Raw genomic sequence first — 11,595 nt, forward strand, 5'->3', positions numbered from 1 at the left:
TAACATATAATAAATAATAAAAATCATTTTAGCTATCTATTTAATTTTTCGTCTCTTTTAACCCTTTAAACTTGCAATTTTTGTCAAATTATTTAATGGATAGAAAAATTAACGTTTGTTAACTTTGTTAACATGGCATATATGTAGATTGTCACGTAAATAACATGTCAATATTTAATTAATTTTTATAATTTAAAAACTTTTATTTTAAAAATAGTTTTATATATATTTTATTTTTAAAATTTAAAATTTTAATTAAATGAAGACTAGTCATCTATGTGACAAACCTACGTGTATGCAATGTTAGTAAAGTAAAAAAAATGTTGATTTTTCATTCATTTTAAGATGATTTGATAAAAAATACAAGTTTAAGGGCTAAAAAGACGAAAAATTAAATAGATGAGTAAAATGACTTTTTATAAAACTGAAGAGCCAAATAAATTATTATGCCTCAATGATCTATACTATTTATTAAGCCTTTTATTGAATTGAAGTAATCTATCAAATAATAAAATGTCATTTTATTTTCCAAGTAAGTTATTTATTACCACAATGCCATTTTATTTTCCATGTGAGTTATATGATTAGGTTGTTGTTTTTGTCTTTTTATATTTTTAGAACTTGAAAAATAAAATAATTTTTGTAATTCTCCAATTGAGTTGATACTTTCGGTTGATGGGTGATATCAACTTAATAAAATGTTTAATAAATAATATAGATAAATAAATATATAAACATTTATATAAGAAATATATTTATTAAAATTTCATTTAAAATAAAAATTCTTTAGTTCGAATAGTAAATGAAAATATGGCTCAAATCTTACATAATTATATAACTTATTTGAAAAATAAAATGAGTTTTTGACAATATTTTAATTGTGTTGGGATTTAATTAATGAGTGTTATTAACTCAGTAAAAGACTTAATAATTAATATAAATATGATTTTTAATATATATTTGTTGTGATTTAAATTTTATTATGTTTGAGTATATTCAAAGATAGGAATATATTTTATATTATAAATCAAATTAAATTTTGTAATTATAAAAGTGTGGTGCCACAAAGAAAAATAATAGTGAATGCTTAATAGGCAAGTCAGAAATATCAGAAGGCTAAAGTCCAATCCAGCCGACAATGGATCCTCCCTCCTACATCCACCACCACCACCACCACCACAACCACAACCACCACGCCAACCACCCCAGGTACGTCCCTTTCTCTCCAACTGCTCCTCTTCACCCTCATCGCCCTCCCCCTCAGCCTCTACCTCCCTATCAACAGAGTCCTACCGACCTCCACCCTTCCCGCCACCACCTTCCTCCACAAATTCGGCCTCCTCCTCCTCCTCCTCCTCTACCCCAACAAAATCAACAGCAAACTTACCAACCTCTTCCTGCCCCACCCCCTCCTCTTCCGCGACAGCAGTATTCTAATCATCCGCCTTACAACCCTCATCATCCTCAATACTCTTCCAGTTCCAATTTCAATTCTAACCCTAAGCCTACCCATGTTTCCCACCAATTCCACGATGTCCCTCAACGGCGTCTACCCGAATTCGATACCCGCCCTGATTACTGGCCTGAAAATCGGGTACCGAGGCCCCATCCGGTTTCCAATTTGGATCGGGAGGCCCTTTATCATCAGTTTGATCGGAGACCCGCCTCTCCTGTTATTGATAGGTTTATGCATGATTTAGTGGGAACTTCTAGGTTTAGAGATCTAGAGCTGAATCAGAGAGAAAGAGAGGGTAGGGTTCACAATGATCGGTGGATTTCTGATAGATCTTCTAGGGATTTTGGGATTGTTTCAATTGGATTTGAATCCAATTCGAATAATTCAAGATTTGATCATGAGGCTACTGAAAATATTAGATGGGGATCGCGTTTGCGTGAGCCGTTGATTGAAAGTGGAAATGATGAGATAAATGAAAGAGATGAGATGAGAGTTTTTTCGAGAAAAAATGATTATTGTGATCCAGAAGCAGAGAGGTTTAGTGATAAGGGAAGTGGTAGAGAGGGTAACCATGAATTTAATCGCACTCCACGGAAGCAAATACAGAAGAAGAGTGCTTTTCTTAGGATTCAGAAGGTGAAACCGAGTCATAGGAGTAGGGAAGATGAGAGATCACATTACTTGGGTTATCATAATGAGGGGAAAACTGGTACTTTTAGAGGAAAAGATTCGGTCTTACAGTCGGATCATGGGATGGATGAAAAAAAGAGAGAAGGTACCCCTGTAGAGCTTGATGTGTCTTTCAAATCAAATTCTTTGGTGGCAAAGGCAATTGTGACTTCTAGTCCTGCTCCAAATTTCGATTCGAATTTGATGCCTAGGAACACCAAAATTAGGAAACTTACAACATTTGATATTGTTAGTTCGAGTGCTCAACCTAATAAGGGCAGTGAGAGTACTGCAAAATTAGGTGGTTCCACTTCTGCTGTAAAGAGTGGTTCTGGGTCTGTGGACTCTAAGCAGTCTGAGGGAAAAATCAAATCTTCTGATACTGGTAAAGCTCAGGATGGCATTAGAAAGCCTTGCTCAAAAGGAACCAAGGTTTTCCTTAGAAAGGGCAAGGTCAAAAAGTCTCCTAAGGTTACTGTAACTGAAGATGCTCCCAATTCTGACAAGAAACTGAGACCATTAGAGGGGAAAGGTATTATTCCTTGTATTGGTAGTAAGGGAGATGGTGGTGTGGAAACTAGTTCTAGCAGTGTCAACATTTCGGTTGGAGAGAATAAAGTGGGAGGGACTGTTAAGAGCACTGTTTCAGATAAAACCACTGCTACTGTTGGTAAATCATCCTCCCTCAAGGCTAACAAGAAGAAAATAATTGTGAGGAAAGTGGTGAAAAAGGTTGTTAGTTCTCCGTCGAATCTGGGAAATTCTGAATTAGCAAAGAAGGGTGATCAACTTGTTAAGACAGATATCTCTATTCAACGCGCATCTGCTATCCCTGTGGCTGAAAAATGTGTTTTGCCTCTAAAAATGAAAGTTGCTTCTGCCTCTGGGGATTCAGTGCAGGGTGTTGATTCAGAGTGTTCTCCTCAGGAATCAGCTCTGATTCTTGAAGATGACAAAGTGAATGAAGCGTCAAAAGGCACAGGCTCAAAGAAGGTTTCCACTGATGTTGATCCTGGTAGTTCAGTTTCACCTAAGATTAAGAGAAAGAGAAACATCTCAACTGTTGCTTTGAATTCTTCAAGTCAGGGAGAGACCAATGTCGATCAGGGTTCTACTAATGCTGGTAATTCTGTCCCTGGTCTGCATATCATTTCAAATATCAAGGTGGATCATACTGAAAAACCAAATGAGACTATTACATCTGGCAGTTTTGGTGTTGAGGATCTAAACACACGGTTTTACCATAATGAAAATAACATTAATTATGGTTTGTCAAGATCAGAGGACATCAAAGCTCATGGGGGTATTGTAGATATAGGTAGTTCTTCTGTTGCAATGCCTATCTCCACAGGTTTTGACTGTGGTTCATCTAGCTCTCTGGAGAAAAATATTGTTTGTGACATTGGCGATGCCAATTCCGGTAGCAGGCATGTTTGTACAACTCCTTCCAGTCCAGTAGTTGAGGATCGTGCTAATGGGGGATTACCTGAAGCTAATTGTTCAGTAGGAAGTGATAAAATGCCCCTTCTGCCATGTATGGAGGAAACTTATGTTAGTAGTGGTTCCATTTATGGAGATTGCTTCAACCATGACAAAAGTACAACCAGCACTCCTGATATTGTTTATGTTAATACAGGGGAGAGGAACCATGAGATAGGCCATGATTTAGTGCTATCTCTCGGGTTTTCTGGCACAGGAATCCCCAATGCTGTGGAATCAGTAGAATGCAGAGATAAATATGCAGCTAACATCCATAAACGAAAAGTTGGCATTAGTGAACTAGATTTGTCAAGCTCAGCACTTGCAAGCATTTCTGTAGGATCTGCAGATGTGCTTACCTCTGCAAATTGTGTGGACAGTACCATATGTGCATCTGAAATAGATTTGAATCCTGCTGAACCTATGGTTGGTGCTATTGGGTTGCTTGATGTTGGTTTACGGCATTCTAGAGATAAAGATAGTATTTTGCAGGGGAGCAGTTCAAATAATACCTTTCCAGAGATTGGTGGTAGTGCAGATGGAAAGTCTCCTGAGAAGAAAAAGAGAAAAATCTCTACCTCCAGTTCTAGTTTGACATCACCTGTAATCAGAAAGAGTGTTGTAGTTTCTGATATCTTTAAATCTGCTGCACAAATACCTTCTAACTTTACTGATGATCTACTGCAATTGGAACCAGAAGTTAAAGTATCTAGTACTGTTAAAGTATCTAGTACAGACGATCTTCATGCAGAGGGGATTGATTTGTTGCATGTAAATGGTTCAGCAGCTGGACCTTCTGAGGATGTTGGATCTTTTAGTGATGCCTGCAGGGGCAATCCCCCAAAGATTGATCCTTCAGCTTTTGCTGAGTCAGTTGCTCCAAGTTCCCCATGCCTTCATCCATTAGAGTTGGGAGGTGAGCAGTTTTCAACTGGAACACCAGTTTCTGCTATAAGTAACCATCAAAGTGATGCTATGGATATTGAAGGTGATGACAGGGGGAAAGTGCTTGTTGATACTTCAGAAGAGCGAAATATCATTTCTAGTGAAGTAACTCAATGCAGAATTATTCCAGAACATGTGTCTTTCGGCTTGGATAAAAGGTTAAATGGAATAGATGCAGATGATGACAATCATCTTCCTCTGAAGGATGATTTACCTTCCACCTCAAACTCTTTGATTTCTGTTGTTGATGCTAATGAAGTGTCTGCAACCAACTCCAATGATGAAGCTATGCCTGCACCTGATATACTTTGTGATGTCGGTTCTCTCAGTAATCTAGTTTTAAGCACATCAACTTGCAAAGGACATCTTTTTAATTCAGAAGAGAAGACTTATGACAATGAAACACTTTCATATGATGAGCCTGTAATTGAAGGTTCTTGCAACTCATCTGCCCATGTGTCAGATCCACAGCATAGCAAAACTATTTTGAAGTCAAATGATGTAATTCAAACCAATCAATCAAGTGCTGGGAAGGCAGGTTTGTTGCCATCGTATGATTCTGAAAGTACCATTTCCCTCAATTTCCTTAGTGGAGAAACACAGGGGAGGAAACCACAGCTTAGTCATGTTGTTCCCAAGAGTTATCCTACTCGTTCTTCATTTGTTTCTTCTGCTTCCAAGAATGCTACATCTTCTACCAAAATCACAAAGCCCCGGACATGGCATCGAACTGATAATTCTTCTGCCTATCCTTTATCAGGAAACAAACCTTCCTTAAGTGCCAATCCTATGCGAAGGCAGATGCCGACTTACATTCGTAAAGGTAACAGTCTTGTTAGAAAACCTACACCAGTCCCTGCTCCTCCCCTGGGTTCTCATTCTTTGAGTTCATCGGTTTACCGGCTTAAGTCTGGGATAGTGGATGAAATGAAGAAGGGTACAGGACCAAACAATAGAGCTGATGCTGTTGACTTGAGAACAGCAGGTGCAAATACCATTTTTGAGAGGCCCACAACACCCCCATTATCGAGTGTCACCAAAGTACCAAAGCATATTTCTAATTCATCAGGAGAGTGTACATCTTCCCCTTTAGCAGAGCCTTCTGCTAGTGATTTCAATGAAACTACAACAAATCATCCAAGTTCTATGGAAATAAATGATGAGCTCAAATCCCCAGAGGATGGACCGAAGACTTTAGAAACACTAAACAGAAATGGTTCAGCTAACAATTTGGAAGTCTTGAATGAGCAAAATGAAAGTGGCTTGGTTCCTTCAAATGAAAAGAGGGTGACATATGTAAAGCCTAAATCAAATCAATTGGTTGCAACTTCAGATTCTGATCACACCTCTATCGTTGATGTTGATAAGAACCAATCCCTTTCTGCTTCCTCTGATGGCTATTACAAGAAAAGAAAAAATCAGCTAATTAGGACTGCCCTTGAGAGTCATATGAAGCAGGCAGTTACCTCGTCTGATGACATCTCCAACTCAGTGAGAGAAATAGCTGCTAAGGTTATTTCCAGTAGAACTTTTGGTAAGAGAAGATCCAATAAAGGTATGCACTTATGAGCATTCTGTTATCAGAGCATTGACACCTGGCAAAATACTACATTGAACTTTTGGCTTTTAGACATTGCTTGGCCTTTTATGACTTATTTTGCTTAATTTTATCTGCGAAGCATTAAAACATGTCTTCTTTCGTCATTATTCTCCTCTTCGTATCTGTTGGCTGTAATGTTTATGCTTATTTTCTGTATCACTTGCAATTCTAGGTTGTTTTTCACTTTTCCAATGCTATGGAGTCAGACCAGACTGATGCTAGTATCGATTTGGACAAATATACTTGTGTCGGAACTTTTTGCACTAACAATTGTGAGAGATGGCTATCTGAAGACTGCCTAAACAGATTTATATACTAAATTTGAATAATATTTTCTTTCACCTAATTAACTATCCTTTCGCCAATTCTTGTTGCCTATATTTGTCGTTATCAAACTTTATATTTTAGTTCCCCATCTGCTTCCCTTCCAAGTCCCAGGTGACAAAAATCGTGTGAACTTGTCAATAGTGAAGGACTTATATTGCCTCTGCCAACTTGTCGAGTCTCAATACATACTTCTATCTTTCATAAGCTATCTTTTTAAGTAATTTGTATTGCATTGTGGTTATCGTTGCTAGTTATTTATTTTGGGCCATCTCTAAATGTTTATTGTGTCCATCAACCTCTACGTATTAAAGTTATAACTTGGTCAAATGGATGATTCTGGAAATTGTTTGCAGTAAGTTCCATTACTTGTTTTGGCATGACCATTAGTTAGTGGATGGCTTAAATAGCTAGTCCTTTTGCAGTTGTAGCAAAGACCCATAAACCTTCCAAATTCTCTCTGGTCTGGACTCCACATAGTGCAAGGTTATCAAATAATGATGGGAGTTCACTATGTTACCCGAAGGTCCGCCCGCAACTGTTTCCCTGGAAAAGAATGGCACACAAGAGAAGCTTTAAGTTGAACTCAGTTTCTTCCTACAGTAGTTCTTTATCTACAATTGGGTATAACTCTTGTTTTAGACTTTTAGGAGCTTCTTGTTTTTATCCTGTTGTCCAAGAAAATAAAACAATACATTTCTTTTGCAGAAGGAAAATGCTGCTATTGAGAAAGAGAAATACTGTTTATACACGGTCAATTAATGGATTTTCAATTCACAAATCAAAGGTGTTAAGCGTTGGTGGTTCTAGTTTGAAATGGTCAAAATCTATTGAAAGGCATTCAAGGAAAGCTAATGAGGTAAGGTGCATCATGTACTGGTGGACCGAGTTCTTACATCTATTGTTTGCACTTCAAAACTGAAGTGATTGACTTCTGAATTAAAATGGCTTTTTTTGTTTGTAAAATTTTATGTTACTGTTTAATAGGAAGCTACTCTAGCAGTTGCTGAAGCTGAAAGAAAGAAAAGAGAACAAAATGGCAATGTTTCTAGGACAGGCAAAAAAGGTCTCTCTTGCCACAAGGTTCATGGTACAGAAGTTCGGCGAGGTAGGCAAATTAACAGTACTTAGCGAATTAATGGCACTTTATCTAATGTGCATGATGTACGATTTTGAAAAGAATGCTTCAATGGTATGTTTCATGTGAATATTTGATACTTTAGGCGAACGAATATTCCGCATTGGTTCAGTGCGCTACAAAATGGATTCTTCTAGGCGTTCCCTTCAGAGGATATCAGGTTTCTCTTAATTTATCTCATAGTGGATTTAAGGTCCTTTTTGTTTCTTTTTCTTTTAAAAACTCCCAACATTGTGTGCCTAAGCAAACCTAATTGAGATTGAAGTTCTTATTGGAAAACGTTTACTTCCCTTTCAATGCTGCTTTCTGTGTCTTATGGTGTGATGACATATTTGTGCGTTGGAAACATTCTTAAGAACCACTTTTGGGTATTGAAGGACCATTGTTTTGCTGGCATACCTGTTGGTGCTTGCTTCATCTCATGAGGCCTGTGACATTTTGTGTTTTTTTTCTAAAAGAAAATTGGTTACAGTAACAAAAAACATCTGTACTAAATAACTTGCTTCTTTCAGTTTCTGATCAGCACCTACTGTCAGCACTGAAGCGGATGTCCTTTTTCCCTTTTGATAAGCTTTTGTGCTGCTCTCTTAACTCTACCTACTTTCTGTTTAGATGATGCGTCGTCATGCTCTGCTAGTCAGCAATCAGAAAACAGTACCAAAAAGTCTTATGTCCCAAGGAGACTAGTCATCGGGAATGATGAGTATGTTAACATTACCATATAAAACATAAACTTGACGGAATTACCTACAATATATAAAATTTAAATGAGCTCTGACATCTGCAGGTATGTTCGAATTGGCAATGGCAACCAGCTTGTTAGAGATCCAAAGAAGCGTACTCGTGTTTTGGCAAGTGAGAAAGTTCGTTGGAGTTTGCACACTGCAAGGTTACGGTTGGTTAAAAAGCGCAAGTACTGTCAATTTTTCACAAGGTTTGGGAAATGCAACAAAGATGATGGAAAGTGTCCCTATATTCACGATCCCTCCAAAATTTCTGTATGCACAAAATTTCTCAAGGGTCTATGTTCAAATCCCAACTGCAAATTGACTCATAAGGTCCATCACTTTTCTGGTCAATTTGACATTCTGCTGGAGGTTGACTCCTTGGTTAACATCTGACCTTTGATTGAATATGTTACAGGTCATTCCAGAACGAATGCCTGATTGTTCATATTTCCTGCAAGGTGTTTTCTTTCTCAATTATGCTTTTCTTTTTCTAATTTTAGATATGCAGATTCTGACAAAATTACTGGCAGGTTTGTGCACAAACGAAAATTGTCCTTATAGACACGTGCATGTGAATCCAAATGCCTCCACTTGCGAAGGATTTCTTAGGGGCTATTGTGCTGACGGTAATGAGGTAGTGCCTTATCATCTTGGAAATGCTATTTTGGTAATTATTTTGCATTTTATGCCACATCCTGTTTCATATCATGTTATGGAGATATATCTTTATATTCAATTTGTTTGGTTGGCTCATACTGGTCTTAATAATTAATTAATATTAGAATGGTTAAATCTGAGTTTTGTAAAATTAAGGTAACATTTTGTTCTAAACTTTTGAAAGAAAAAGAAGAGAATATTTCACAACTTGTAGTCTCTGATATGCTTTCTCAATGTGTGCAAACCTTTGTAACCTGATTGTCTACCGTTGCACTGATATTTATTTTATTTCGATTCGCATGAATGTTTCCCACGAAATGACAACATTACTAGAATAGTCTTATGGTGTGTATGTGTGTCTCTATGTATATTCGTTTATATGGATTCACTTGAAATTTCTTCAAAATGACTTGAATAGGCAGTTTTAATGATGATTATTATAAATTCTAACAAGTCTAGACTGTTTAACGTTTTCTTTCTAGACCTAACTATAGTCGTTTGACCAAAGGAAAACCTTATTTATATTCTTCGCCCCCTCCCAGTGCCTCTTCTTAGGAGAAAGTCCAATAAACTGATGATCATCCATCATTTTTGATATTCTCTTAGCTACCCCTCTTCTCTAATGCACACACGAACCACAACATTGAATAAGTGAAACGGAATGTATCTCTGCTCTCAGTGCCGGAAGAAGCACAGCTATGTCTGTCCGAATTTTGAAGCAACAGGGTCCTGCCCCCTAGGATCTACATGCAAGCTTCACCACCCCAAAAACCGAAGTAAGGCAAAGAAAAGCAAAAGGTCAATGGAACACAATACTGCTCGTGGGCGTTATTTTGGTATCGACATTTCAGAACCGAAAAGAATGGGATTGGAAAGACAACAGGAGGTACTAGAGGAAGACAACATTTGCTTTGATGGGAAATTCTCTGATTACATTAGCCTGGGTGTTAGCGAAGATGAAGTGGGGGGACTTCATCAAGCGAATTGTGACGAAACAAGCTTTGGTGACAATGATTCGACTGTTTTACAATCTGAAGATTTGGATGAGTTAATCAAACCCATTCGTATAATGAGTGAGTGTAAAATAACAGAATCATTTCTGGTTACTGAATCTTCAAGTGGTAAGCATTTAGCCATCCAATAGAGGAATTGAAAATGTTGTATAGAGAGAGCGAGCAACCTTTTTATGTATTTTTAGCTTTCTGAGAAATATTTAGCATCCATCCATAGGCTTTCTTTTTTCTCTTTTGTTTAAAATTTGCATTTTTACAGCATAGTATATGTTGTCATGTGTACCTTGTAACAAAACAGAAATGTAGAAATAAAAAATGACGAATTGGAGTTGAGCAATATATTTGACCATTGTCAGCAATTTTCTTTTCCAGAATCTTATGCTTTGGAAAATTTTAAATATTACATATAGAAATTTGCTGATGTCTCGAGCAATCCATGGGGACTTTTAAATTGAAAATGTATTATTAAATTTAAATAAAAAGTTCACCATTAAATAACAATTCAAGAAGATGGGATCAACAATTTTCTCAAACTGAACTTATGGGAAATGGAAAATCAGTTGGACGGTGGAGGAATGCGACGTAGACCCATATGAAACTAACGGTATGCTAACTGGTAATCGGTCACCATTATTGGATGCGATGCGAATACAACATTCTCACTGATCTGCTTTCATCTCCTTTCTATCTAATTCACTTTTCATATTAATTCAGTTCCCTTGTGAGCCTTTTTTACGTAAAATTCTTCCCTCCTCTTCTTTTTCTACATATTTCATTTGAAAATTACAATTCTGGTGTCAGTGGCTTTGGCGACTTCCGATTCAGCGGCGAAGATTCTCCCCCAACTCAACATCAACGCCGGAGATTGGCCTCCTAATCTCGTCAACAATTGTAACGAGCGATCAAGAAGAAGAAGATAACAGAAAAAAGAGGAGAGAAATGGGAGAGAAACAAAATCCGATTAACAGCCTGAAAATTGGAATGCTTTTCCTCCTCCTCCATTCAGCTTAAAAATGAAATAACTAGCAGCGTTCATGACCGTTACAACAGCCGGCGAAACAGCTGTGACAGTGCCAAAACGCACCGTTTAACTAAAAGACAAACAATCGTTTCATTAAAAGATAAAACTCACTGTTTTAACCATTTAAATCCCCCCTAAATGCAGCGTATTAAACAGTAAGACAATAGTCATAACAGAATTTCAAACAGTATCAAAATTACAAAAGCTTCCGTATCAATTACTCCCTCCCCCGAAAGATCCTTTTCCTCAAGGATTAAAAGTGGGAAACCTCTGCTGAAATTCCGACCACAATTCCCATTTGAAGTTCTTAGGAAGGGTATCGGTCCACTTGACCAAGACTTCGGTGCTGGTTTGATTCTCTTTTCTAACCATCCTTCTATCAATGATTTGAACTGGTTCTTTGGCTAAGGCTCTATCAGTGCCTACGAAAGGAAGATGTTCCTGGCAAGGAACCTTCCCAATGTGTTTCTTCAACTGTGAAACATTGAATGTAGGATGGATGCGAGACCCTGGTGGAAGCTTCAAATGATAAGGCACCTGCCCCACTTTAGCTTCAACTGCAAAA

The 11,595-nt window shown here is 37.5% G+C and overlaps 1 protein-coding gene across 2 annotated transcripts; it reads left to right on the plus strand.

Annotated features, from left to right (window-relative positions):
- Nucleotides 1–1,017: 1,017 nt before the first annotated feature.
- Nucleotides 1,018–10,348, plus strand: LOC108482931 (uncharacterized protein At1g21580). Of its 2 annotated transcripts, none has more exons than XM_053028747.1 (10): nucleotides 1,018–6,104; nucleotides 6,899–7,097; nucleotides 7,182–7,332; nucleotides 7,461–7,581; nucleotides 7,697–7,771; nucleotides 8,224–8,314; nucleotides 8,399–8,669; nucleotides 8,755–8,797; nucleotides 8,870–9,006; nucleotides 9,676–10,348. In XM_053028747.1, exons 1-10 carry the CDS (start codon nucleotides 1,139–1,141, stop codon nucleotides 10,138–10,140), a joined length of 6,519 nt encoding a protein of 2,172 aa, XP_052884707.1. In that variant the 5' UTR covers nucleotides 1,018–1,138; the 3' UTR covers nucleotides 10,141–10,348. The 2 variants fall into 2 exon arrangements, with proteins under 2 accessions (XP_052884707.1, XP_017641530.2); XM_017786041.2 differs by having other exon boundaries at nucleotides 8,870–8,973.
- The last annotated feature ends 1,247 nt before the right edge of the window (nucleotides 10,349–11,595 follow it).

Source organism: Gossypium arboreum, chromosome 5 (assembly GCF_025698485.1).
Source record: "Gossypium arboreum isolate Shixiya-1 chromosome 5, ASM2569848v2, whole genome shotgun sequence".
Lineage (NCBI taxonomy): Eukaryota > Viridiplantae > Streptophyta > Magnoliopsida > Malvales > Malvaceae > Gossypium > Gossypium arboreum.